Source organism: Pelecanus crispus, chromosome 5 (assembly GCF_030463565.1).
Source record: "Pelecanus crispus isolate bPelCri1 chromosome 5, bPelCri1.pri, whole genome shotgun sequence".
NCBI classification, from domain to species: Eukaryota; Metazoa; Chordata; class Aves; order Pelecaniformes; family Pelecanidae; genus Pelecanus; species Pelecanus crispus.
In genome coordinates this window covers 73,174,249-73,201,879 of record NC_134647.1, presented here as the reverse complement: position 1 = coordinate 73,201,879, position 27,631 = coordinate 73,174,249, and the positions used below count along the sequence as shown (strand labels likewise).

General features: G+C 57.0%; 2 protein-coding genes across 6 annotated transcripts in view; one reads left to right on the top strand and one right to left on the bottom strand.

Moving 5' to 3' along the window:
• Positions 1–20,434, top strand: part of SZT2 (SZT2 subunit of KICSTOR complex) — a 59,643-nt gene extending 39,209 nt beyond the window's left edge. For 3 of the 5 annotated variants that reach the window (XM_075711463.1, XM_075711462.1, XM_075711461.1), the window contains 23 exons: positions 2,601–2,789; positions 2,913–3,110; positions 3,476–3,645; positions 3,831–3,997; positions 4,441–4,538; positions 5,374–5,506; positions 5,621–5,748; positions 6,040–6,170; positions 6,681–6,863; positions 7,314–7,584; positions 7,811–7,890; positions 8,238–8,363; positions 10,125–10,330; positions 10,453–10,546; positions 11,942–12,022; positions 12,423–12,497; positions 14,888–15,101; positions 15,391–15,574; positions 15,885–16,007; positions 16,278–16,779; positions 17,097–17,213; positions 17,624–17,692; positions 20,287–20,434. In XM_075711463.1, coding sequence (XP_075567578.1) covers positions 2,601–2,789; positions 2,913–3,110; positions 3,476–3,645; positions 3,831–3,997; positions 4,441–4,538; positions 5,374–5,506; positions 5,621–5,748; positions 6,040–6,170; positions 6,681–6,863; positions 7,314–7,584; positions 7,811–7,890; positions 8,238–8,363; positions 10,125–10,330; positions 10,453–10,546; positions 11,942–12,022; positions 12,423–12,497; positions 14,888–15,101; positions 15,391–15,574; positions 15,885–16,007; positions 16,278–16,779; positions 17,097–17,213; positions 17,624–17,692; positions 20,287–20,430 — 3,683 coding nt within the window. In that variant the 3' untranslated portion in view covers positions 20,431–20,434. The remainder of the gene's footprint in view (positions 1–2,600; positions 2,790–2,912; positions 3,111–3,475; positions 3,646–3,830; positions 3,998–4,440; positions 4,539–5,373; positions 5,507–5,620; positions 5,749–6,039; positions 6,171–6,680; positions 6,864–7,313; positions 7,585–7,810; positions 7,891–8,237; positions 8,364–10,124; positions 10,331–10,452; positions 10,547–11,941; positions 12,023–12,422; positions 12,498–14,887; positions 15,102–15,390; positions 15,575–15,884; positions 16,008–16,277; positions 16,780–17,096; positions 17,214–17,623; positions 17,693–20,286) is intronic. The other 2 variants (XM_075711464.1, XM_075711465.1) reach the window with 2 other exon arrangements.
• Positions 20,435–21,705: 1,271 nt separating this feature from the next.
• HYI (hydroxypyruvate isomerase (putative)) lies at positions 21,706–24,822 on the bottom strand. The gene is made up of 8 exons (XM_075711467.1): positions 24,627–24,822; positions 24,436–24,547; positions 23,093–23,207; positions 22,868–22,946; positions 22,628–22,677; positions 22,354–22,423; positions 22,026–22,160; positions 21,706–21,815 (listed from the first exon to the last, which is right to left on the bottom strand). The coding sequence occupies exons 1-8, from the start codon at positions 24,820–24,822 to the stop codon at positions 21,727–21,729; spliced, it is 846 nt and encodes a 281-aa protein (XP_075567582.1). The 3' UTR covers positions 21,706–21,726.
• Positions 24,823–27,631: the final 2,809 nt, after the last annotated feature.

The window sequence follows — 27,631 nt, the reverse complement described above, 5'->3', positions numbered from 1 at the left end:
AAATCCTTCACCCTTTTTTCCCCACAGGTCCAAGCAGGCATCTCCTCCCTGAGGAAGATGGGTCATGACGTTTCAGCCATGGCTTCAGGGTGTACATCATCATTCCCCCAGTGGCTGTGTCCTGGGGTGGGGGTCCCCTGGCATAACAAGGGGCTAGAGTGGCCAGACACCACTGGACGTGTACTTTGTATTTCAGTGAGCCTGTGTCAGAGGGGACTCAGAGTCCCTCACAGATGGGAGGTAACAGCTCCCTAGCACCCCACCTCTCCATGGGATGTGATGGATGAGTATGTAGCCAAACTCCAGTGCACCGGGCAGTAACGTCCTTGGCAGCTCTTGCTAACTTACCTCTTCCCGTAGCTCAGGTCTTGAGTTTCTTACCTGTTTCTTACTTGTTTCTTACCTGTGATTTAGTGGTTGCATTTCAGCTTCTCTGTGCTCCTGTAACAAGACTGGAAGCCTTGTTCCCTGCAGTGGGGAGGCTGGCCTTTCTGCTGGTGGGGCAGGGGCAGCCATCATCTCTGCCCGGAGGGACTGAGCCAGCTGCAGGGTGTTCAGTGCTTGGCACTTGCTTGGCAAACCAGCTCTGTCTTGGGGAGCACGTGCAGACGAGGAGTCTGCTCCTGCAGCTGCTGACCTGGTCTGCTTGAAAGCACTGTCATGGGTGCTCCCTCTCTAGATCACGTGTCCCAGCATGAGGAGGATGTGGGACACTGTGCTTGGTTGTTCTCCTGTCCTCACCTGAGACGGACTGAAGCAGAGCAGAGCTACAGGAATAGATATGATAGGGAAATGTGCCAGAGAGGGGTAGGCTGAAAGGGCTCAGTGTGCGAGTTTATCCAGGAGAAGGGGGGAATAACTAAATCTTAGTCTACAATTACCTGCATGAACATCCACTGTCATTCTGGTGGGCCCAGGGCTGACTGTCAAGCCAGATAGATGAGGAGTTTGTGCCCTTTACAGTTTAAAGAAAGTCTGCTTGGGAGAGCTCATACTCACTGTCATGTGGGGCAGATTTGCTGTTCTGGATGAAGTCCTGGTCCCCTCTACCTTTGATATTTAGGAAATTACAAACTTCTCCATTGTTTGCTGGATAAAGGGTTGTTCCTGTGCCTGTCTGGGGAAGAGACATGTCAGAGCCTGCTGCAGAGCAACTCTGAGATAAGGCAGCTTCTGTACTTTTCTTCTTCAAGCGGAGGGGTGCTCGTAGGTGTAGAGTTCCCTTTCCTCAGTGTGAGTGCAAGTGAGCTGCCCTCTGACTTGAACGCCCACCTCTCTCCTTCGGGAGCAGCTCTCTCCATCCCAGTGCCCTCTCCCTTGCACCTGGCATGTCTTGGAGGAAAAGTTGCTGCAGAGCTTGCGCTTTATTAGGAATGATGGAGACCGGGTGGTTGCGCTGTTGATTAGACCTGGGCACAGTCTGCTGGGGCTGGATTTGTCTCAGCACAGGGAGGGCACCCATCCTCCGCGCGGTGCTGTGGATCCAGTCAGGTGCAGTTTGGTTGCTCTGTGGCAGCGGAGTCTGGTGTCACTCCCATCCTTGCTGGGATGGAGAAGGACAGAGTATGGGCTCAGCAATGCTGCTGTGGGGCTGAGGTGGTTTGCATCTGGACACATCACTCTGGCAGCATTGAGGCAGCTTTGCCATCCTGTCACCTGAGTGCTGGCTTAGTCGCTCAGGGGGCTTTGAAAGGGGGTGGGAGCATCTAGGGTTACAGCATGGGGCTTGGACCTCAGAACTGCATCCCTGCTGCTGCTTCCCTGGTGCCCTGGCTGGCGAGCTGGGCCATGAGGAGCGAGCTCCTGTTTCTGCTCTGGTCTGTAGCAGGGCTTCTCCCACATGGCCCACAGCATGCAGCACGTGGGCTGTGGAGCAAGCACCACGCTGCTGCTTTGCATCTCTGAACTCTGTCCTGTTGTGCGTGTATAGGGCTTGGGGCAGGGAGGCTACAGGCAGGGCCTGAATTTTACTCTACAGCAACTCCAGGCTAATACTACGAGTCAACCTGCTTTGTCCCCAGCCTTGCTGGTAGGAGTGTGTGGAGAAGGCCTAAACATCATATCTTCTACAGTGGGGAGGGGGCCATGAGTGTAATCTGCAACAAGGTGTCACGTATACAGCCTTCCTTTGCAGGGACTCGAGGTCCTTCATAGCCTGGAGAGGGCTGCTGGAGAGTAGCTGGGCTCTGTACTCTGTTCCTTAAGAGGATAGGGATGGTGAGCCCCATCCTGGATCTCTGCATAAAGGCCCTCCTGGGGCAAATGGAGATATTTCCCTTTGCATATGGGGCTGGACAACCCAGGAAGCTCCCGCAGCACAAGGGGAAAGCTACTGTAACGCTGCAGGAGAGAGATTCTGGGGGTGATGGGGACACCTTATGCTAAACACCATGCTTCTTACCCTGGCTCCCCACGGGTATAGCTAGCCTCTGCTCCCTTGGCTGTGTCCCCTCCTGTGGGCCCTGCCTGCCATGTGGCACTGTGCAACCCAAGTGGTGACACAACGGTCCCAGGTGTGAGGTGGCAGGCTGTAGGCAGGGCTTGTAGGGGTGCATCCCAGCACTGGGCTGATGGAGGCTGTCTCGGGCTCTCCCCTGCAGGAATTGCATGCATTGCGCTGACATTCGTGGATGAGCACGGCAGCCCCACTTCACTGCCCCATGGGGAGAGGCCTGACCCTCTGAAGCTGCCTTCCTCCTCGCCCATCGTGAGCCTGCTGCAGGACACTGACTTTGAAAGCCTCACTGCAGTCAGCAGGTACCAGCCGGAGGCTGGCACCCTGCATTCAGGTAGGGAGTGAAACAGGCCACAAACTGCCAGTTCCCTGCTGCCTCCGCATCCCCTGGGTCACCTAGGGGAGGGCTGGCGAACATGGGGGTGCAGAACCATGCAGGACTGCCCTTTCCCCGCAGAGCCCTGCGTGCTGGTGCGCCTGGATATCTGGGAGAAGGGCAATATCAGCCTGCTGCAGCTGTCAGAGAAGTTGCGCGGGGCCCTGCGCCACGCTCTCTGCGATGCCGTCATGGAGTTCCTTGTGCTGCCGGCCCCGCTCTGTGTGGAAGCCTCCTGCCCCCTGGGTGCTGTGGACCTGGAGGAGCTGAGCTCTGCAGGTGAGAGCCTGGCCGGGACGGCCACCCTGAGCCCCCAGCAGCCTCGCTCCTCCCGCCTGGCCTGCGGGAGCTTGGCTGTGCTGGGGGAACCAGGGCTGAGGGGGCTGAGAGGGAGGAAGCCACTCTCCCCTCTGCAAGCTGCCCTGTGTGATGTCTCAAGGAAGAAGCATTATAGAAATTAGGGTTGGAAGAGAGATTTAAGGGTCTGTCTGCTCACTGGGACTGAATCTGCTTTGCTGGATGTTGCTGAGGGCTCTCTCCCTTCTCTCCAGCCAGGCTCTGGCCAGCCACAGTGGGGTACATGGGGACACCAGCAGTGTTGCAGCAGGAGGCTCTGGAGAGTCTGATTTGCTCTGTCTCCACAGGAGGCCTAAGGAGGACCATGTCAGAGACCAAGGGCTTGGCCCTGGCCACTAGTGGGGCTGGCAGGAGCTGTCCTCCACCCTTGCACTTCACCTCTGCCCCTTCATCCAGCTCCGGGGAGCCAGTGACACCCACGAGCAAGCTAGGACGCCGCAGCTTCTGGGACATGCTGGTAATGTTGTTGAGGGACCAGTGGGGAGCAGGGCCTGTAAGTCCTCATGGTGTGTCAGGCCAGGAGGAATGGAGAGGAGGGGTCTGGCTGGGGTCTGGAGGCTGGGCTGGTAGTGGGGACTTTGAGATCAGGGTGCTAGCTGGGCTGGGCATGTGCACAGCCTTAACTTGCCCCCTTCTCCCTAGAGCAAGGCAGAGTCCTCGGAGCTGGGCAGCCCCAAGACTACTGATGACATTGTGCTGGAGAGACCAGAAGAGGCTCGCACAAGGCGGCGGCACAAGACTGAGAGTGTCAAGCAGCATCTGAGCCAAGATCGGGCCACAGCCACAGCTGAACTGGAACAGGCACAGAGGCAAGCACAGCCTGCAGGCCAGGGAGCTGGGGTGTTGTTCCCCTCCATCTGCTGTACACTGCTCCACAGCCTGACATCCTGCTGGCTCTGTCTGCATCTTAACCGTCTGGACCATATCCTCTTTCCTTGCAGTTTCTACCTTACGCAGCCAGTTAGGGGAGCTGCCTTCCACACACAAAGCCTTGATCCTTATTGCTGGAGTGCTGGTGGGAGCACTGCTGGCTCTCCCTGCCAGAGATCCCTTCCCTGCATTGTGGGGCCCTGCACCACACCTGACACCCCTGTGGGTACTGACCCAGAGGGACCAAGCTCAAGGGCTGTAACAACCCAAAAAGGGGGCTCCCCAGGCTCTGTTCTGAAGCTGGGTGGGGAGAGACCATTGCACCTTTGTGCCTTCATTGCTGTTGACTTTGATCTGGTGTAACTGTGCTTCCCTTTCCCAGGCGCCGAGTCTGCCAGTTGGAAGAAGGGGATGTAGGTACCATGCACCCACTCTTCAATCAAACCTGCCAGCAGTGGATGGCATTCATGAACCACCTGGGTATGTATCTCAGGTCGCAGCTCCTCAGTTGGGATGGGGATGGACCTTTCTCCCTAGAGCTCTGAGGACAAGTCCTTATATGGCACCAAGCCATCCGCCTTCATCCCTTGTTGATCTCTGCCTAGTTATGCAACCTGTCTATCCCCAGACCTCACCAGAAATCTGTTGGTCTCAGGGCCAGCATCAGCATTACAAAGCTGTGGCGGGAGTCTGGGCATGTATCTCTGTGCACCTGAACAAACCTGCTAAGGCCCGTGGTTGCATCTGCCATGCTCGAAGTCCAGGGCTTGCGGTAGTGAAGGAGCTCCCAGATGTAGCAGGGAGGGAGGATCTGAGCGTCTACAACATGCTCTGGGGCTGCGAAGCTGCGTGGGAGACCCCCATGCTTGCAGGGAGGGAGAGGAGGAGGGATGCCCTTCATATGGTGGGATTTGGGTCTGTGTGGCTGCCCTGTTGCTGCTTTCTGGATACGTCTCGCTTCAGTGTTTGTACATCTTCTCACGCCTGCTGGCAAGGTAGAGCTGTCTTCCTCCCCTGATGAGGAGTAAGCCAGGGAATGAGGAGTAAGTGGGGAAATAAAGTGCCATGCTCAGGGCATGCAGAGTTTGGTTCAGGTCCCGCTTCAGGCCAGAGCCTGAAACCAGGGGTTATTTCAGCCTTTGTCTTCTCCTCCTCCATTTAAGGTCCTTGTTCTCCAGCTCTGCCTGCTTCAGTCCCTGGCAAGGCAGGAACTTGGCCTGCTCTGGGCTCCCTTAGCCCTCTCCACTGCCCAGGCGGGCAGGGCTTGGCTCTGGGACAGCTTGGCACCTTGTCCTATGGTACTTCTTCCATGCAGGGTGCCCATCAGTGCAGCAGTGCTCAGCAGAGATTGTGTCCCGTTTCCTCCTGTCCTCCATCCTGGTGGAAGTGGTGAGCCTGGTCACTACCCTCGCGAGTGACACCACTGTCAAGGTGTTTGAGCGGATCTGGTGAGTTATGTGGTTTGTAGGAAGCTGTTTGGCACCAGCAAGTGCCGATCAGCTGTGCCAGCCTCTGCTCCCATGGCTCTACTTGTCAGCAACCTCTGGTGCTCTTCTCTGCAGCTACCATCGGGACACTGCCTTCCTGCCCTATAAGCCTGGCCAGAGTGCCAGCCCTCGCCCTGCAGCCGTCAGACACTTCATCCTGCTGGGACGCAACTTCCAGCAGTGGCGTTGCAGCACAGAACAGGGTGAGCGCCCGGCCAGGGTTCACAGAACTGTGTGCTGGGGGCTCTTGGGGTGGGAGATGTATGACCAGGGTTCCCCTCTTTGCTGGGACAGAGTGCTTGTGCCCGGAGGTGGGCAGTGTGTTGTCTGTTTTCAGCTCCTGAGACCTTACTCTCAAATTTGCTTATAACCACTTATTTCAAGATGAGCTGAGCAGTACTGTGGAACAACATCCTGTCGTGTCACCTTAATGGCATATGGGATGTGAGAGTGGGATGAACTGATCTGAGGGTCATAACTCTGGCTTCTTCCAGCTCACAAAGGGCTCCAGCGCTTCGAGGCTATGGAATTCAGCTCAGCAGAGAGAGGCTCTGACCCAAGCCTTGTCGGACGAGACCTGGCACCTCGGCAAAGGTTCCTCTTCATGGAGATCGTCGACAAAAAGGTAACAATGATGTCTGTGTGATGTTGTCTCCTGAAAGCCAAGCTGTTCCCAACTGGCCCAGGGCTAGACAGAGGAGAGGAAGAGTGCCTCTGCAGGCCACCAGCCTTTCCTAGGCAGGGGCCCTCCAAAGCAGCTGTGGAGCATGTCTCTGCTCATGCTGCAAGCAAGGGGGTTCCCTGCAGCACTGTGGGGAGTGCCGGGGGGACAACAGCCCTCACTGTCTCTGACTTCAGCTCCCCCACTGTGGACTATAATTGCCCTTTCCCTCCCCACAACAAGGTCTACATCAGGCTGGGCACTTGTGCTGCCAGTGCAAGTACCACCACCACTGTGGCTGTTAATAGGGGGGTTGTGAATGAGCTGTTGCCACTCTCCCTGTCCCAGCCTTGTCATTTGAAACTGGCTGGAGCTGCAGCAAGTACCACCCTGAACACCTGGGGCAGCCTGTGTCAGGATGCAGGCCCTCTCTGAGGAGGTCTCTCAGCCTTCCTCCCCCTCCTCTCTCTCCAGCTGACGCTCTACACCTACAACTGGTCCCCAGACCTGGGGGCCAACCTGAACTGCTCGCTTACTCGCCTGCTGCAGTGGCAGAATGCACGGTCCCACATCGTGCACTGCCTGCTCAGCCAAAAGCTGGGACTCTTCCACCACCACTGCTTCATGGACACACCATGGCATGAGGACAGCAAGCAGGTAGGGCACCCTGCCAGGCAGGGCAGTCCTTTCCTCTTCAGGAGGTGCCTTGGCAGCTTGAGGGTCTGATGAGGTAGCAGACGCTTGTGTGCTTTTGTGTGCTGGTTGGCAAGGCATCCCCAGGTGCTTATGTGTCTGACAGTGGCCGTGTCCATCCAGGCTATTGTTCTCTGCTCTTGGAGACAGCCAGAAGTGAAAAGAGAAGCAGATTCTGCTGTTGGCAGTGCTTATCTGTGACTAGATTCTTTAGGGTGGAGGAGGCTGGGGAATGGGCTTCCCACTGCACATTAGGGCCATGCTGGGCCAACGCCTGCTCTCCTCAGGACTAGTGATGGAGAAGGCCAACAGATATGTCTGCAGATGGCCAAAATTGGGTTTACTGTGTTCTTATGGGTCCTTTCTCCAAGGCTGACAGTAAGGAGGCTTTCATGGCTGTGTCTGCTTGCTTAGGAGCCAAATCCTTTCCTGAACTCCACTTTGGAAGTGGATGCACTGATCCGGAGCTCCAGCCCCCCACCTAGCAAGGAGCAAGGCCGGCTGAGCAGCTCTGCCCGCAGCCTACCATCCCTGCACTTCCATCCCGATGTGGTGCCCTTTGACGAAGCTCTGCGGGATGTTACCACCATCAAGCGCATACCCCATGGGCCTGAGTTGGGACCTTTTGACCCTGTGTCTCGGCATGGGGCCCAGTTCCTGGAAATCAAGAGCATGGAGAGAAAAGGTAAAGCAAGGGGCTTGATGTCACAGAAGCCTGCCTAATCGTCTGGCTTCTGGAAAAGGAGCTCAGAAGGAGCAGAACAAGAGTTCTGGCAGAGGGGACAGTTTTCAGCTGCTCCTGCTGCTCCTGTGAGGGGATGGGTTATGGCCTGAGTAGCGTGGGAGTGAAGGGGAGTGGCAATACTTGGGGCTGTGGCTTGATATTCTTGTGGTTGCTCTCTTTCCTCCAGAACTGGAGAAGCAGATGAAGATTGAGAATCTCTTTGTTACCTGGCAGCAGAGATCGGCGCAGTCCAACATGCCTATCAGTGTGAGTGCAGCCCAGGCAGGCAGGCAGCAGGCTGGGCCTTCTTACAGCACACTGGGAGCACCAGCTTGCCTGTAACAAATGGGAGCACTGGAGCTCAGAGCAGGGCATATGTCGGGGATGGTGTTTGGCAGAGGAGCAGGGCACTCTGCTTGAACTTCTGGGGTTGCTGGGCTCTAGCACCAGACTTGGGAATGGGGCCTTGCCACCCAACACTGGAAGGGCTGTAAAGCAGGGGTTCCCTCTCGAGTTTGATCCCTGTTTCAGCAGCAGTGCAGTGTTGCAGACAGCTTGTTCCCAGGCTTGACAAGGGATGTGTGCTGTAACCCTGTTCCTCTTGTGCTGTGCAGCTGGCAGACCTGGAGACCCTGAAGCAGTCCTCACGCCTGGTTCACTACTGTGCTACCCCCTTGCTCTTTGACCCAGCCTTCCGGCAGCAGATCCAGACTGACCAGCAGGGCAAGGTAGAGGGAAAGGTGAGTGGCAGAAAGCACCAGTGGGGTTGGGCATTGTGCACTGGGGCAAAGAATGGCTTTGCAATCTTTTCCCAATACAGGGCTGTTCTGACCTCACCCATGCATTACCATGAATTTGCACCCTGTAAGAGGGAGACTGAGAAAATCCTTGGGTCCTCAAAGCCTTTCTCCTGCAGACACACCATCCCTGGGGAAGACTGACTTCCGTTTTCTACCCAGGAAATTCAGGGCTGAGTCTAGCAGAGCCATCAGAGAGTGCTGTCTGGTACTGATCTGTTGAGGAAGCAAAACTTCACTTTATGCATTCGGCAGCCAGACCTGGTAAACCTTGCCTGGACCCAGCAAATAGCTAGAACAATGGAAAGCAAACCAGCTCAATCCTGAGCAGGTTGCAACCTGACAGACTCTAACCAGTGCAGATCCTGCACCGGCTGTTCACAGTCTGTGTGTGTGTCAGAAGCGAAGAACAGGCTGTTGTAATTTATCGAAATGTCAAAAGGATTCTGACAGGGTCTTTAAACAGAGATTGCTACAGAAATTGAGCACTCAACAAGAGAAAGGAAAAGTATCATCACAGAGTGAAAACTTCACTTTGTTTTTGGAACAGAACAAAGTGGAAATTGGTTATTCAATTTGAAGAGCCTGGCAGCAGGAGTTTCAAGGTTGTGTATTGGGTTCTGTATCTCCAGATCATTTATTGCAGTACATATGAGATGCCAAGCTTTGCAATGCTGCGTGGCTGTTCAGATTGGTCAGAACAGAAAAAGACTGCAAGGAACTCGAGAGGGACCTGAGTAGCCTGTGAAATGAGAGGTACTGTGGGAGCTGGGACCTGGTTCCCAGTAAAACAGAGCACAATGTGGAGAGAAATTTGAACTCCTCCTGTATTGTATGCTAACTGCAGAGCCTGTACAGAGCAAACAGCTCAGTGGATTTCTTCAATTCGTGAACAGTTGCATACAAAAGGCAAACTGTTTATAGAGTACATCAGAAAGAGGTGTTAGTGTTATGGGTAATATTCCAATATGTTTCTAAAATGCTAGCCTATTAATGTCTTCATCTGGACAGTAAGTGTGAGACCAAGCATCTTGTGGCAAAAGCACTGAACTAGAGAGACTCGGAGAAGGTCAGAGTGTAGCTGGAGACACCCCAGGTAGAGACTGCTTCTGGGGTAGATGAATGAAAGGGCAGATAGAAATATGTAAAAAAGCCACAGGCTTGAAGTAGAGAGATCAAGAAAAGAAGCCTCAGTCTCTCTCAGTCTCTCACAGCACAAAGACAAGGAGTATTCAAGACACCAAAAGGAGAACTGATAATGGTTAAAAGGAAACACTGTTCCTATTCAGTGCTACTGAACTACTAGTAAATGCTGAGAAGTCAGCGGGATTCATCAGGGGATTGGACTCTTACCGTGGCAGTAGGAGCTGAAGCTCTGTTGAGCCTTGCGTGAACCAGTTGTGAGCCACTAAAACTTTGTGGAAGCCATTCTGCGGGGGCGAGATGTGAATTATCCCTTCTACCAGGGCACCTTTTCCTGCAGTCTATTGAAGTGCTGTTAGGTCAGTCCATGGCTAGGTAAAATTTGGATCTTGTGTTTTGGCACATGCACTAGGACAGTGTTTGAGGAACCAGCTGTTAGTGCTCTCTGGCAGAGGGAGAGCTGCCCTCCACTCAACCAGAGCAGCTGGTGGTGTCCCAGCAAGTGTCACCTGCTGGGGCCAGGTGCAGCAGGTCTCCTTAGGAAATTATTTTCTCTTCCAGAAGCGCCACCGCTCAAATGACTCTACAGCTTCAGGGAGGGACCGCAGCCACAGCTGCGACTCGGCGGAAGCACTGCCCTGCAAGGTGAAGGAGGAGCCCTGGCTGCAGGAGATGTGCAATGCCTTCTTGCAGCAATACATCCAGTACTTGCAGAGCATGGGCTTCATTCTGGTCCAGGTGCGGCCACCCTCACCCACTACTCGCAGGTCAGTGATGTTCTGGGAACCCTGCTGTTGGAGCAGGGCCAACACATTAAGCTATGCCCTGGTTTGACACAACAGAAGACGTTGGCCCCCCTGCTCAGGGCTCTCTCTGCTGTCATTTCCAGTAGCACAAGCCGGATCCGAGCTCTGGCAGCGATGGGTGTGGAGGGGAGAGGGTCCTTTTCCTACACGAAGCCAAAAGCAGAGGGGAGTCCGAAGGTGAGTGCATGTCTGTTAGAGGGGTGGAACTGAGGTGGAAGTCAGGGTGTGGAGTGGGGCAGTTCTCCTGGTCGGCTTTTGAATTGGTTTCAGACAGAAAGGATGTGAGAGGGCAGAGAAAGCACAGAAGCCAAAAAAAGAGTCTGTCTAGACCACAGCACCATCTTTGGGATGTCAGACCAGATGAGACCTCCTTGCCTTCCTGCATGTCTTCCTGCAGCCCCTTCCTGGGACTGGGTGGAACCAGGGCAGATCTCGAAAGGATGGCAACAACTTGGAGGGGGCTCAGAAGAGGAACAGGGTGACCTGGGGCCAAAGGAAAGCTGCCTTTGGGTGTGATTCTGGAGGTTTACCTGTCAAAGAAGCCTCAGCATCTATGGTGAAGGGCAATTCTGGGGCAGAAGGATCTTTAGTTAAAGTGATCTCACTGCTGAAGTTTATGAGATCAGAGAAGATAAACCTGGAATGGCTCTACTGCGAGAGCAGACTGAGCAGGCTGAAGCTTTTCATTTCTAAAAAAGTGGCAACTAGGGAGGGACAGGCTAAAGCTCTACGAAATCACAGCTAGCCTGGAAAAGGATTGACTCCTTGCTGTCTTAACTTGATACAACACCTAGACACCATCAAAATATAGGGAGCCAGTTTCAAAGCAAAAGGGAGTATTTCTTTGTGCAGCAGGTAAGAGTGGTCTTTATCAAAGGGTTTTGTGAACACTAAGAGCTTACATGGGTTTTGTGAACACAAGAGCTTACAAGAGAGAATAGGTAAGTACCTGGAAGAGGAATCCATCTGAGTCGCTGGATAGGCGGAAACCATACATGGCTCATGAAATTATCCGGGCTGGTGGGAGCACACAGCATTTGCTCACCCTGTTCTGATGCTTTCCTGGCACCTACCTTTGGGTGATGTTGGTACAGGATTGTGGGCAAGACAACACCTTGCAGTTAAAATGAGAAGAGAGCAATCCACTGGAACAGCTTAGCAGGGGTCAAGTGCATTTCTGTCAGCTAAGTTCTGATTCCAAACTGGATGCCTCTGATAGCTGCTGTGTCAGGCAGATGTGATGGTCTGGGGAGTGCTCAGCAGGGAGAGGTGGGAGTGAGGTTTTCTGGGTAGCATCACCCTTCAGCTCACAGTGTCCTCAAACTCTGAAGACACCCTGTCCTGAGTAAGCAGGAGGCAAAGGGAGCAGTGTGCCTGGTGTGCTCCCTTGAAGGCTGTTTATTACATTTGTTGGAATTCTTTTCACAGTTAGCTCTGGCATGTCTGCTCCCCTCCTTCCAGTGAGGGCTATTTCCACCTCTGCCACAGAGCCTTGTGGCAGCCTCGCACTCTGGTGTGCGGGCTGCTCTCCTGTGCCAGAGAGCCTCTCCAGCTTTGTCCTTCTCTTCCCAGAGCACAAGCCCTGCTGTTGCCACCTATCATCTGCAGAGAGCTCTTCCGGGTGGGATTGTGCTGATGGAGTTGGCCTTCCAGGTAAGAAAGAAACAAAGTACGATCTCTGGGGATGGTCTTCAGAGGTGACAAAGTGAGCGATGAGGAGGAGCGCATCAGGTACATGTGATTTTCTCCTTTCTTGTCCTGCTTCTTCCATGGTCTTGCAGGACTGTGGATCATCTATGGATGGTTCTGCAGGGCTCAGAGCAGTAAGAGTTGCCTGGAGGGGGGCTAATAAAAGATGCAAGGGCTCAGTGCCAGGTAGGGTGCTCTGTGCTCAGCCATGTATTGGCTGGGCTGGCTTGGTTCAGACAGGAGGGGAGACAAAACATGGAGCAAGAGCGTCTGGGACTGAGGCCAGGGGGTCAAGCTTGGGGACTGTTCTCCTTCCCTGGAGAGGCTCAAGGCCTGTGCTGTGCTTATGTGCTCTCTCCTCCAGGGCTATTACTTCTGTGTGAAGCAGTATGCGCTGGAGTGCTCACGGATCCCCATGGGCCAGTCTGTGAACTCCCAGGTAATGGCTTTGCAGGCACAGTCAGTGCTCCGCAGGGTCAGGGACTGCTCTGGGAGAGGCGGCAATCTCTGGGACAGAGTGGGCATTTCAGGTGCAGCAAGTTCTGGAGAGCTCTGCATCCTCCTCCTGGAAAAGCAGAACCGCACAGAGCCTTTTGCAGCCACATGGCCTCCACGGCCTGCTGCTTGAGCAGATCTGGAGTGCAGTGAAAGGGGGTGGGAGGTTTGACAAGAGGGTGACTCTTGTCCTAGCTTGGGGAGCAAGATAGAGCAGGCTAGGGAGGAATAGGAGCAATTCTGGCAAAGATGACTGCTCCAGGGAATGTCAGCGCATGGAAAGCCAGAAGCTCTCTGCTTCCCTTGGAACAAAAGGGGAGTGGAATGGGAACAGGGATCTGTGAACATGGATGGCTGGCCTTTGCTGGAGATCACTTTCTGCACCATGAGCCCTGGTTCTTGATTCCTCTGTGCCTTGCTCTACAGCACCATGGGGTTGCCTGCTCCTTTTGGTGTGTCAAGGTGTCTCCTGCCTGTCCCCAGGGCACTGGGGTGGCTGTCTAGAGGCTGGCCAGCCCCAGCCTGTCTGAGGCAGGAGGTGCGTATGACCATACTGTCCTTTCCAAGGTGGCTCTGTAGCAAGGCTGCGTCTTATATATGCCAAGAGTGGCTCTCCTAAGCTCATAGCCTGCCAGGGCCTTGCCTGAGGGTTTGCTGAGCCTTTCCTGGGAGGCCCACACATGCACAGGGCAGGGTTACCAGGCTGCAGCTCGCATTGCGGGGAACATCCAGGCTCTCTCTGGCTGACTTGAAAAAAGACTTCACCTGGTTTTGCAGTGGGAGGGGATGGTCCTGGAAGCAGCGGGTGAGAGGTGTGGGGCTTGCTGCAGGGGCCTGGCCAGCCTTCCCACACGCTGGGACTAGCCCAGAATTCCCCCAGATGGGACAGCTGGGCTCCTCTGCCTCTTCTCCCTCCTTGCCCCACCCTGGGCCTGTGGAGGACAGGCTGGATGCAGGGACAGGGCTGGGCAGTGCCTTGTCCGTCTTCCCACTGGCTGTGCATCTCTCTCCATCAGGGCAGTCTTACAGCCAGAGCTCGCAGCAAGAGCTGCATGGGACCCAGCTCCGTCTCTGAGTCTGCGGTACGTCCTCTCCTCCCACTGCCATGCTGGGCACGGCAGGACCTGCCAGTGCAGGGTTGAACCTCCCACTGGCTGTGCTTCCACCCTTCCTGCCCCAGTGTCTCACTGCGGGAGCTGCCTCTTGCCTCCTGTGCCAGTGCCTTCCATAGCAGTACATACCACAGTGGGCAGCACAGCTTGGGAGGAGGATGGGGTGGGCCCCAGGTGCGGGCATGGGGGTAGCGCCTCGTGTTTCTTGCTCTTTGCCCTGCCTTTCCTGGGGCAGAGCTGTAGGCTCTTCTCTGGGCTCGTCCTGGCTGTGCGGGTTGCCCTCTGGCTCATGGTAGCAGCAGTTCGGGTGGGTAGCCTGTTCTTATGCCAATGCCTCCTGCCTGCTGGTTTTTCCTGCTTGCCCCTTCTTAAACCAAGGGATTATGGTGTGGGTCAGCTGCCCAAAGGTGTCAGAGAGCCAAAAGACATTAAAACTCTGGGCTCCTCCATGAGGGCAAGGCTGAGGCCTTCACCAGCGCTGTCCCCTGGGCACAGTAGCTGCAGCGGCGGGGAGGGCAGGGGTGTGTGTGTGAAGACTGGCGCTGCCCCGGTGCAGGACAGGTATGCTGGGCAGAGGTGATGGCCGTGTGCTGGAGGGGCCCTGCCTTTGGGCACAGCTGTGACACACCAGCCACCACTGGATCTGGCTTCCCAGCAGCCAGCCTGGGTACCTGTTAGTTACTGAGCACAGGGCATTAGCAGCTCTGTGCTGTTGCCTGTCTCCGGGTCCAGCCACTCACCACAGGCCCCTGTGCTGCCCCCTGCTCTCAAGGGACATTCAGAGAGTCAATCTTTAGATCTGTAGGTCCAGAATTTGCAGGGGCCCCAGCCCTGGCATGTCCTGTACCCACTCAGGGACTAGGCAGTGCAGAGCAGCACTCAGCTGAAAGGAGGTTGTCCCCTCCTTCACAGCCACATGGCGTGCAGCTCATGAGGTGATGAACCTCATGCCAAAAGGGAGGCAGTACCGATCAGTCTGTGCTGCTACTGGAGACCAGGAGTGGGGTCAAGTGTGGAAGGAGCCACCAAGCTGGATCGCTTGGGGCCAGGCCTGCAGGTCTGCTATTTGCAATGTGCACACAGCTTCTCAGCTGCATCCTGCTCTGGTGTCGGGGCAGGGGTGGCTGCACTGGCTCTGCCATGCCTTGCTGTCGGCAGGGCTTTGCCGGAGAGTGTGAGGTGCCTGGTAACATTCCTGCCTTGACTGTCTGTCCCTCCGCAGCTCTCGATGCTCTTCACGGAGGAGTGTGACAAGGTGCGGGACCTCATGCACGTACATTCATTCAGCTACGACTTCCACTTGCGTATAGTCCACCAGTATCTGCTGGGTTCCCACATGACTCTCCGTCAGGGCTACCACCTCACCAGCTTCCTGGAGGATTTCATTGCCCACCACCCCGACATCCCCAAATTTGGCCGCAACCACGTTTTCCAAGGTGTGTAGCTCAACGTGTGATCAGTCTGGGGTTGATCACCAGCCCATAACTTGGCAGAAGGTTTCAGAGTGCTTTACAAATACACCTGACCTTTGGAGTATCCAGGGAGATGACAGGGAGAGGATGGTGCAAGGGGCCCAGCTCTATGGGAAGTCCTTGCTGCCCCGTTGTGGAAGGGAGGTGGGTTGCTCTAGAGCTCTGTCCCGCAGAGTAATTTGTAGGACACTGCTCTGCCCAGGTAAGAGGCACTGAGCGTCTCCTGTAATAGCAATGTGTCCTCTTTCACTAGGCATGCTGGCCCTGCCCACCAACATGATCACTGCGCACCAGCTGTACAACTACATCGCTGACCACGCCAACACCTACCACATGAAACCCCTACGCATGGCCCGGCCGGCCACAGGCAGTGACAACAAGAAGGGGACACCAGGCACAGAGCAGAACGAATATGCACTGGTCTCTATTTGGAACAGGTGAGTGCATCTGCTGCAAGTTCCTGGAGCTGCCGGAGATTGGTGGGCACCCCTGAGTCCTGGGGACGCTGCCCCAGGGTGCCAGCAAAGCTGACTGTTCTATGTGGTGCCAGGCAGCAGTTCTGCCCAGCTTTTCTGAGATGGCCAAGAGGGGTGCTGTGCATGTGTGCACGTGCATTTGATGTTTCCCATAGCACTTCTGAGGAGTCCTGCTGTGTCCAGTTCCCCATGCCCAATAGTTCTGTTGTGGCCATGAGCTCTGGGGGAACAAAGTGAGGTCCCCTTCATACTGATGTGCTTTTGCTCCCAGCTCGGGCTCTTACAAGGACTCCGAAGGTCTGCGTCATCATGATGACTTCGATGTGTCCCTCCTGGTGTGTCACAGTGCAGCACCGTTTGAGGAGCAGAGTGAGGCAGAGAGACGCATGCTCCGGTGAGCGCTGGGGTCCCAGAGACGTGACACCAAAGCTTTCTGGCTGGGGAGGAGGGCTCTGGCAGGGACTGGCTCACTCTGGGATTTTACAGGGAGGTTTGGTGCTATCTGGGGAGGATCCTTGCAGGGAACTGGGCAGTGTGGTATCTGTCCTCATCTGGGCAGAGAAGCACCGTTACTGGCAGGGACAGAGAGGCCCATGATTCATTTGCAGACCAGCTGAGAAGGGAGCAGCCCTTCCCCAGGTCACGAGCGTGTCCTTGCTTTCAGCTTGCGTTTCTACGTCATCATGACTAGCCAGCGGGAGCTCTTCCCCCGGCTCACGGCCGATATGCGACGCTTCAAGAAGCTGCCGCGCTTGCAGCGGGAAGTGCTGGAGCCTGTGGTGGGCCGGGCAGCATGGGAGGCAGCAGAGCCGGAGACAAGCCTGGGGCGGCAGCAGCCAGCAGAGCGGGAGCTGTGGCCGGACATGGAGGACAGCAGCGAGTTCTACGCGGGGGGCACTCAAGTCAAACTGGGGCCTGGGCTCTTCTATACCTCGCCACTCTTCCCCTTGCTGGCCTCTGAGGTGGCCTCAGCCCAGAAGCAGCTCAGCAGCATGGTGCAGCTGGCCAAGTGCCACTGCCGCAGGGATAACCTCTGGAAGCGCCTCTTCCTCCTGGAGCCTCTGGCTTCTGACAAGCTGAAGCTGGGCAAGCTCTCACTGGTGGAGCTGGAGGAGCTGCTCGACGCCGTGCATGGGAAATCTATTGCTGATGTCGACCCCCAGCTGGTGAGCAGCAGAGATGGAGTCATGGTGCACAGTAGCCGCTGTTCTGCTCTGGGGAGGGAGTGGGGCACTGGGTGAAGGGCCTGCAGGCCACATCTATTCCTGCTTGGTATGAAGATAGAGGCAGGCACATAGCTCCTAGCTGGCAGGAGAAGGGGGAGGCTGCATGACCCGTCTATGGAGAGTGGATAGCTCTGGGTCAGTGTTCCTCGGGCTGTGGTGGATGCATCTGATTTGGGGTCTGAAGGCTGCTGTAGCATCATGGCCGCTGGTGCCATGGCTAGAGGGCAGCTGAAATCGGCCCTTTCCCATGCCTGCAGGGATGCTTCCTCACCATGACAGTCTCCTGGTACCAGAGCCTCATCAAAGTGCTGTTGAGCCGCTTTCCCCAGAGCTGTCGGCACTTCCACAACGCTGAAACCGGCACCCAGTATCTGGTAAGTCCCAGCCCGTCACCCACCTGCAGCCCCTCTCCCCTGTCCAGGGCCCCTGCCTGCTGTGTCTTCTCGCAGTGTGAGCCTGTGTGCTGTCAGGACGATGTGGGCACTGTCACGATGTTGCTCTCCACTCTGCTAGTGGTGCAGCGTGAGTTGTGTGCTCCTGTGGTACACCAGTGTCTTTGTCTGCCCCCAGGCAGGCAGGACACTGTTCACGCCCAGAGCCTCATGCCATGTATAGCCCCATGGTTTGGCACTGTCACCTGTGAGCCAGGCAGACTTGCACCTTCACGGTTCTATCATGCCACTCGTCCTGCACGTCAGCATGTCCCTGGGTGGGTGGTGTTTGTATCCCTGTCCTGAGGTTTGTGCTGTCTCCTTTGCAATGTGTGCTGTGGCTCTCTTGACAGGTTGTGCTCAACCAGAAGTTCACGGATTGCTTCGTTCTTGTGTTTCTCGATTCCCATTCAGGAAAGACGGTAAGAACTTGGGAATGTAAGAGCAGCTGTATTGGCTCAGGCCGGGAGTGCGTCTAGATTCATCCAGCAGTTGCCAAGGGCAGGTGCCCATGGGGAGAATAAGAGCAAGTCAAGAAGCTTGTTAACACCTTTTCCAGTTATGTCCCAGCCTCTGACAAACTGTGGCCCAGGCCTGTCCTGAGCTATAGGTGGCCTTTGCATTTATTTAACAGCCCTCCGCAGCTTTATTTCCTTTGGTTAATTTGTGGCATCCATGATTTCCCCTGACTTGCTGCTCCATGATGCAGTTACAGTCTAGGTAAAGAGCTACCTTCCTTGGCTTGTTTTTGAACCTCCTTCTGCTTCTTTCATGTGATGCCCCTTTGTTCTTTTATTGGAAAACACTGAGCAGTTGACCCCCTTTTCCTTCACAGGGTTGCTTTTGCATTGTGCTCTCAGCTGTCTCTCTACCCAGGCTGAAGAGTCCTTCTGTGTTCAGTCCAAAGCCAGAGCATGCTGAGCCTGGCTGGGAGGGGTCACCAGTGCTGCAGGCTGCTCCTGTGTGGGTAGAAGGGAAGGGGACCTGCAACGTGAGGGTCCCAGCAAACCTGCACAGGCCTTGGTCTTCACTGGACTTGAGGGCAAAAATACTCCGCTTTCAGCTGTGCTCCCAGGCAGGGTGCAGGATGGGTCACAGGGAATGCAGCTCCACATGAAAGCGGGGGATCTACAAGATGCTTCAGTCTACAGTGAGGCTTTTGTGGAGACTGCAGCATGTCTGATCCTTTAGTAAATGAATTACAATCCATCTTAAAAGCAGGTAGAGGAGACAGAAGAGGCGGTGCCTGCTGGAAGGCTGCTCAGTGCCTCCTACCACCTGATGGTGAAGAGCCCTTCCCATTTTGTGCTGGAGCTTTTGTCATCTCTGGTTCTATCATCTTCCTGCCAGTGGTAGCTCAGAGCTGAAACTGCTCTTCACTGTGTGGGTACCTGCTTCCTCCCCAGTCTCCTAGATTCACCTCCACATCTGAAGGTGGAATTTTTGCTAACTCCGTGTTGCTGTGTTAAGCAAGCTGAGCTCTTAAGCCTGCCTTCCCTTCTCCAATGGCTTCATTGTCATTCAGAGCCCTTCAGGGCTCAGGTTAGCCTTTGTAAATGCAGGTGTCCAGGACTGCATCCAGTATTGCTGAGGAGTCTCAGCAGAGCCTTCTGCGATTGCACCAGGGTTTTTCTGTCCCTGCCTGGTCCTTTTGGTACAGCCTAGGGTGGTATTTGCCTTTTCATGGTCATGTCTCACTGGTCACAATGTCATCTTGTGGTCATTGATATGATACGCCCAGAATCTCCATCACCTCTCCCAATGACTCCCATCTTATAACAGAAGTCCTTCGTGTCCCTCGCCTTTTATTTCGCACTTAACATTCATCCCAGTCCTGCGGCCTCTCAAAAGTCTCTAGGTCTTTTTTTGCATTATCGCAATCCTCTTTTGTATTAGTGCCTCAAATTTTATCAGCATGCTCCTCATCTTTGTGCCAGACTCATTAAGGTACTAGGCAATATGAGTCCCAAAACCTGTCCTGGAGAAACTCCATTTGTAACCTCTCTCCACCCTGCTACTTCTCCTTCCAGCACTACCATCTTCACCTTATAATTTTTGTGTTAATTCCTATCTTTTCAGCTTACCTAAATTTCCCATGTGGCGCTACATCAAATCCTTCCTGAAGCTCAGATAAGATACACCGTGATTCCTTTGTCTAGAAATATTACCTTATCAAAGAGAACCCTAGCGTTAGCACATCACTTCAGTAACACTGAGCTGCATTTTCCTTGTAGTTCTTTCTCTCCAAGCCTGCTCTAAAGCCTTGCATGCTGCCAGAGTTATGCTCACAAATCACTTCCTCTTCTCTCTTAAATGATGGTGGTGCATTTGCTCTTTTGCAGCTACACAGCTGTTCTCATGGCTTTACAAGTTTGTTAGGGGACCCTGGCTACAAGATGTGCTGCGTTTCAGCTCTGGAGAACATCCAGTCCTTGTGTCTTGCCTCCATGACGCAGATCTCGGTGCACTGAGTTGCTCACTTTTTCTTCTGCTTCAGCTCCTGCAACCTTATGTTCTGAACCCTGTTCTCTGCCCCCTCTGCCCTTGCCCTGCCTTGTCAGTACAGTCACTAATGAGAATGGAGCAGCCAGCATTTATTTTCGGGATTGCAGTTATTACATTTAATCTCCTCCCCTTTCCCATTTGTTGCACTCCTACTCTTTGCCTTAGAAGAAGAAATTTCCCTCTAATTTCCCTGGAAGCCCCTATTACTGTGGAGGCAGTAGGATCCCTTCCTCTCCTGAGGCTGCTGCTGGGGTTGGTATAACTGCAGATGCACAGGGGCTGGGACAGAGGGAGTGGGCAAGTCCTTGCACCTAATTTCCAACAGGAAAATTGGGAGGAGGCTCAAACATGCTCTGTCACAGGAGGAGGCGCTAGCTTAGTACCATTGGCATTTGGGGACTTCTCCCAGTATCTGCCTGACACAGCCAAGGAAGTGCCCACGCATCTGGGCTAGTGATGGCCCAGTGCTTGTCTGAATCCTGTCCCCTGACCTGCTCTTTCTTCTCGGCAGAGCCTCACCGTGGTTTTCCGGGAGCCATTCCCAGTGCAGCCCCAGAACAGCGAGAGCCCTCTGCCACAGCTTGTGTCCACGTACCACCACCTGGAGTCAGTTATCAACACCGCCTGCTTCAACCTCTGGACAGGCCTGCTCTAGCACTGGCACCCACATCCTGGAGCGACAGACGTACCGGACCTCTTGGCATGGCTGTGCCATGGGTGACAATGGGGAAGAACAGGCCTCGGGGGGGGGACCTGTGCTCCGGCACTGCAGGCAGCGCTGCTAGCAGCACGCATGGCTTCTGAACTGAGGAGCCTGGGGATGAGTGAGGGCAGCCTGCCTCCTCCTCTTGGGCTTCAGCCCCAGCTGTAGCTCCATCATTCGCTGGCTGGCTGGCGTGGCCCTCGGTGTGCTGTTTTCAGTGGGTTTGATACTGAATGACCTTGAACCAAACTGCAAGGGTGGGAGCTTGGCTGCTGTGGCTTGGCTGAAGCAGAGCAGCTCTCAGGGACATGGCTTTGGCACCCGCAGGCGAGTTCTGCGTGCCGGGAGGGCATGGAGGAGCACACCCAGCATGTCTTCTGCACAGGGCAGCACTGCACAGCGCTCCGGCTTCAGGCAGAAAGACTCCCAGACTTCAGGGCTCTGGGCAGTGAGGCTGCCTACTTCTGGCCCCTTGCTTTCATGAGGAGAGCACCGAATGGGACAGGAAGGGTGAACTGGACCAGGGGAAGGTTTTATGCAGATGTACATTAAAGCCATTGATATATCTGTGAAATAAACTGAACTAGATCCCCACTCACGTGCCATAGGCTAGGATGTGGAAAGCCTCCCATAGGGGATGCAGAGGCAACCCTGGCTGCGGTGCTGGCTGGGTTTGCTCTGGAGTCTCGCACTTGCTCTGGAGCAGGAGCAGCAGGGCAGTCAGCCCCAAGTGTCCGTGGGCAGGCAGCCCCCAGCCTGTTACCTTGGTTCAGGCAACCTGCGAGGGGGCTGCTCGCTTCGTTTTCCCCACCTGCTGCAGGGTCAGTGCTGGGCACTGGCAGCAGCCTCGAGAACTGCAGGACTTGGAAGCCCAGAGCCCTCTTCCCACAACTGCAGGCACCAGCTGGAGCTGGACTGGGAAAACTCGCACCATTCCCAAGGAGTGAATGCTCCCCTCAGCAGGAGGGGCTGGAAACCTCTCCCTGGACACCCCTGCAGGCTGGAAGTGAAGGTGCTCCTGTGTACCTCAAGTCACCCGCAGTGGTGCCCATGCTGTCCCCAGATATGTCATGCTGCAGGTGGTGCTTGAGTAGATGAGGGTCCAACTGCTTGGGCTGGCCCAGTACAGCCTGGGGAAGGGCAGTAGGTCATAGATTAACTATGTAACTTTGCCCCAAGTCATAGAGAAGACAGACGTACTCCTGTTAAGCCATTGCTTTGACTTTTATTCCAGTTTTTTCCCTTGTTTTACTCTGCTGCCTTGCTAGTCCCACCGTGCTGCAGGCCTCGGCTCTCCCAGTATGAGCGCAGCCAGCCCAGACCTTCCAGGGTGTCCCCTGCAGTGACAGACGTGGTCTCCTGCTGGCACCCCGGGCAAGCCAGAGGAGCTGCTGTTTTCGGCAGGGCTCTCATCCCCAGGCAGGGACGCCGATGCCCACTGCCTGCCTCCCCCGGGACATGCCTGCCTTTGCACAGTCCCCAGCCAACTGGTCCATGCTGGGACCTGCCAGTGGGGCTTGGACCACCCACAGCCCAGGCCCACTCACCTTTCGGAGCATACTCGCACCCCACGTAGCCAGTGTAGCCGAGGGACTCCAGGAACTTGAAGATATAGGGGAAGTTCAACTCCCCAGGGCTGTCGGGCTCATGCCGCCCTGGCACCTGTGCTATCTGGACATGACCTAGGGAGGGAATGGGAGATGCTCTGCCCAAGGCAGCCCTGCCTGCAGCCTTCTCTACGCATGGGATAAGGTGACCCAAGAGCAGACCCTTGCCTCCAGCCAGCCACAGCAGAGCATGGGGCAGTAGGGCCCCATCTCAAAGCCATTCCTGCCCCATGGCCATAGAGGAGCCTGTTTGGGTGCAGGGTGTTACCGATGAGTGGGAAGTATGTCTCCAGGTTATGTGACAAATTCCCATCCATGATCTGGCAGTGAAAGAGGTCCTGTGGGAGAGAGGAGATGGATGGTGCAGCCATCCAGCAGTGAGCAGTCGAGGACGGCTGTGCTATGGTCCCTGTCCCTCCCCACATCCCCAGGAGGGGGATAACAAGCTCACAGCCCCTGGGCCGGCCCTGGGCCTCCCCTGTGGGCCTGTGCAAAGTTCCCTGGTGGAGGGTAGACCCTGGAAATCTTCAATGTTGACTCACCAGCTGCAGCTTCAGGTTGGGCCGTCCCACCTTCTCCAGGATGGCAGCAGCTAAGGGTGCAAGAAAAATGAGAGACCATCACTCCCAGGCTGGAAGCTTCATGGTGAAGCCCTGAGACTCCCGTTCATCAGCTGTGCTCCCTCAGCATCTCCCTGCAGGTGAGGCAACCTCCTGCTTTTCAGACTTTGGGGATCCTCCTCCTCCCTTGAAGGAGACTTTAGGGAGAGATGTCTGCCTTACCTTGCTGTGGGGTGTTCAGAAAGTAGCGAGGGTCAGTGATGCGGTTGTTAATAGGCTCCACCAGTCCCATCATGTCTTCCTGTAACACAGTAACGTCACCCTGTGGCACATCCTGTCGCCTCCGCAGCACGGAGTGCTCCCTCCGCGTGCCAGGCTGCTGGGGGGTTCTCCATCCTCGGCACCCTAAGAGCTGCACCCACGGAGCAGGACCCGTTCCCCGCTTACCTGGGCCAGGAGGTCAGCAGCGTATCTCAGATTCTCAATGAAGGTGGTTTCCATCTCACCTGCCACTGCTGCCCGGTCTGCGCCCAGGGGAACCCGCCCAGCCATCAGGTGGATCCTGCAGACACGGAGAGATCAGCCACAGGCAGCAGCTCCAGTCTCCAAGCAGCTGGGTGGATCTAATACACCTTCCTTGGCCGATGGAAAACAGGGCCAGGCTGGGGAAGCAGACACAGAAGCGGTTAAGAGGAGCCATCTCCTGTGCAGGAGGCATGACAGGCGCCAGCAAGCTGCAGGGACGCCAACCTGCAGCATCCCACCTCAGTATGCAGAGGGACATCTTTGCACCTTTTGTCTGACAAATCACAGACCTCGATTCTTCCCTCTTTCGCCAGCTGCCTCCAGCTCTTCTAGCCCAAGGCTGGAGCTTTCTTGGGATCTCACTCCTGGGGCTGCCCCAAGGCCAGCAGGATGGGCAGCAGGCATGCTGCCTCTGCGTGGGGCAGGTCGGAGGCCTTGTTTCACCACTTGCTGGCTTAGAGCAGGGAGGGGACGGTGGCCAGCGCTGGGCTATGCCGGGCTGCGTGCAGAGCTCAATGGCCAGGCCAGAGCAAGGCTCTTCAGCAACCATTTGGGGAAGGTGTACAGCAGAAACAAAAACCTTTTCACTCTGCCCGTTACCGGAGAGTGCAAAGGGGTCTGGGCAACCCCTGGCCTGCCTGGCCCATGCCCTCTGCGGGGCTTTGGACTGCATTTCTAAGGGAAATAATGATGCAAAGTAAATGGAATAAAAAGGCCATGTTGGTTTTCTGAAGGGGGTTGTGCCAGGCTAATTGCATCTCTTACAGTGTCTCTGCTGTGCTGTGATCAGTGTGGCCTTCAATAAAGCAACTGCTGTGGTGTCCTGGGGGAAACGACTGGTATAATTGGGGAGGAAAAAGGGAGGATTATCACAGGACTGCTGTGCGGAGGTGCAGACAAGAGCCACGACATGGAATGGCAGGGTTGGATGAGAGGGCCTGCCAGCTTCGGGGCTGCTTCCAGCAAGCACATTAAGGCCGTGGCCCCACACGCAGGGGCCTGCAACCACCTGGCTCCTGCCCATGGGCCCGAGCAGGGAGACGCTGCCGGGGAGAGGCTCCGTGACCCGGCGGGGTGGAGGCACAGTGGTGCAAAGGGCAAGCCCCGCTCGGAAGAAGAGCTGGAGCAGGAGGGCTGTGGAGGAGTGCTTCGGAGCCGGGAACCCACTGCCACGGGGTCAGGGGGAGCCGAGGCACCGCAGGAGCGGGGTCCGGCCTCGCACCTACCTGGGGCAGCCCGGGAGCGGGGTCCGGCCTCGCACCTACCTGGGGCAGCCCACCGCCCTGGCGTACTGCACCGCCACGTCCAGGCCCTGGCGGAAGGCAGCCTGGCGCCCGGGCACGGCCGCCAGCCCCATCTCGCCCGCCTCCGGGTCCCCTAGGGGAGAGCGGCGGGGTCAGCGGCACCGGGGCACCCCGCACCCCCCACCCACGCAGTCCGGGGGACGCGGCGGTACCGGGAGGGGTGTTGAGAAGGACGATTCGCACCCCCGCCCGCTCCGCCGCGGCCCGAAGCGCCTGGGCCGGGCAGCCCGCTGGCCAGGCCGCCTCCGCCGCCCCGAACCCGGCGGCTCCCGCCGCCTCCAGCCGCGCCGGCAGCGCCGGGAGCTGCGGGAAGAGCCAGGAGAGGTTGGCGGAGAAGCGCAGCGACATGGCGGGCGGCGGGGCGGGGGCAAGGGCGGGGCTGTACTGATTAGGGGCGGGGCTATGCGGGTCGAGGCGTGGCTATGCGGCTTAGGGCGGGGCTATGTTGGGTATGGGCGGTGCTATGCTGATTAGGGGCGTGGCTATGAGGATTGTGGGCGGTGCTATGCTGTATATGGGCGGGGCTATGCTGATTAGGGGCGTGGCTATACGGGTTGTGGGCGGGGCCGAGGCGGCGCGGCTGCAGCGTCCCGCGTGTGCAGCGGCGGGGCGGGCAGCAGCGAGCCACCCGCGGGGTTTGGGGACGGGGGGGCGCGGGTGTGAGCAAGCCCCCATCAGCTGGGGCAGGGCCGGGGCGCAGCCCCGCCCCCGCAGCTGCCGGCTCCGCCGCCCGTCGCGCTCCGCCCCGCGGGTGTGCAGCGGGGCGATGGCTCCCGGCGCTCGCCCGCAGCCGTGCCGGTGCGTGGGGCCACGGGGCCCGTGTGGGTCAGCGGCCCCACGCCGCACCCCAGCAGGCAGAGCCGGCCCCATGCTGCCTGTGACACAGGCGGGGTTGCTGTCTTCATCACAGGGGCTGCGGGACAGGGGCGTGCCGGGGGCGGCCGTCGCACGGCACGGCTGGCGTCCTCCCTGGGAAAGCTGTTTTTGCCAGGTGTTGGCCTGACATACACAAAGCACCGTGTTAATTGGTTTCCTGGGGAGCTTGTCTCTAACAGTGTCTCATTATGCGAGAAACGCTTTCTCTTCTGTCCCACGCTCTGCATATTTTACCATAAAATGTTCATCTCCGCTCCTGCAGAGCTGTGGCTCTGGCGTGCGGGAGCCTGACCTCTGCGGTGCCCGTCACCAGCCCCGCGTCCCCAGCCCCTGGCCCCTGCGCTCTCCGCACCTCCGGGCACAGCTCGCAGGCTGCACGAGTGGGGCGTGTGTCCTGCCCAGCCCGGGGCCTGTGCCGTGGGGGGCAGAGGCGGCACCACAAGCCGTGGACATTTTGCATCCCCTTGTGCTCAGCCTGTTTCTGGGGGCTCTCACCCGCCCGGCAGTGCCTGGGGAGCCCTGCACGCTCCGGCTCCTCCGTGACCGTGGCTGAAGCCCTCTGCAGCCCCCAGCCCCGTGGCCCGCTGCAAGCCCCAGCAATCCACAGCAGTTTGGGAGAGCCCAGCGGCAGCGCCGCCTTGGCGGAGGCCAGGCACGGCGAGAGGCTTTTGGCAGGAGGTCAGGGCAGTGCCAGCAAAGGGGAAAGCAGCAGCGAAGCTATCCGTTAAAGAGTCTCAACTCAATTAAGGCTATTGATTAATCAATTAGAAAAAAGCTTGACTCAACTTCTCAGTAATATTCCAAACCGTCCCCAGTGATGGACAGCTGTGCGGCGGGTGGCATCCATGTCCCCAGCACACGTGTCCCCGGTGCACATGTCCCCAGCACATGTGTCCCCAGCACATGTCTCCCCAGCACACGGGCTGCCCCCCGGCCCACAGCCGCCGTGCCGAGGGAGCGCTGCGCCTTCCACACGTCCTTCTGCCGCCTCGCTCCACGGTGCACTGGGCTTGTTCTTCCCCTTCAATCAAACCCAGGAGGTGCCTGAGCACGCTGGGCTCGGCAGCGGCGGGCGGGCGAGTGGCAGAGCCGCAGGGGCACGGCGAGCCCCAGAGCGAGGGGTGGCACCTGCCCGGCCCAGGGGTGCAGCCTCGCCGGGTCCTGGTGCCATGGAGCTGGAAAGGCGCCCACCGAGGCCGTGCACAGCTCCGGCCCTGGCAGTCCTGGTCACATCCCCAGCTGGAGGCCAGGCACCGGGCCGGGGCAAAGCCCAGGAGGCGGCGGGTGGGAGCAGAAGCCCTTTGCTGGGGGGGCAGCGAATAAACACAGCTGAGCCCAGTGTGTGGGAGACCCGGGCAGCGAGACGGGAATTTGGGGAGCCCTCGCAGCAAACCTACCGGCAAGCGAAGCTACTGGGCTCCATGCTGAAGCATTAATGGTGTCTTTATATCTCTGGTAATATACTGCATTGATTTTCTCTCGTTATAACTGCGGTTCCTGCATTGCAGGCCAGTGTTTTGTCACTTTACCTTGACAGGGCACAGTGGATTTACTCCTCACCATGCCACTTGCGGCTCTCAAGTTGTCATGTGCCTTCCTGGCACTGGGGCCTGCGCCCACACCCGCTGTTTGGGGGGGGCTGGCACGAGCACAGGGTCAGACCAACCCCATGTCCCCCCAGGGAGGTGGGGAGGGGGCCCAGCGGGGCGCTGGCACGGGAGGGCAGCGGGGTGCTGAGCATCCCTGCCGCTGCACGGGAGTTTTATTGGCCCAAAGAAAACGCAGCTCCTGCACATTTTATTAGCGAGCTGACATTTCGGCACAGACCCAGCTCTGGCCTTTATGATGGCCGGGGTGGGGAGGGGGTGGGTGCCCTGCAGTGCCAGCAGCGGCAGCCCAGCCAGCCCCCCCAGAGCCCGCTGCAGTGGGGGGCACCAGTCCTCCCAATACCCCATAAATCCCCCAGCTCATTGTGCTGTGGGGAAGGTTTTATCTCTTTCCCTCTTTATGAAACACGTTTTAATTTAAATTGACATTTCTGTATTTTAGCTACCCGTCCCTGGGCTCCTGGGCAGCTCAGCTGGCACCCCGGGGGCCGGGAGGGCTGAGACCCTGCGGGCTGGGGTGGCAGGGTGGCACCGTCCCCCCCGGGGCATGTCACCCCTGGGCACCCCCAGACCTCTGCCACTCCCCCCGCACCCCACGGCTGTGCGAGGTGACCTAGGGCTGGGGCTGGGAGAGGGCACCGTCGGCGCCACTTCCTGCCTGGGCTTTCTTCTTT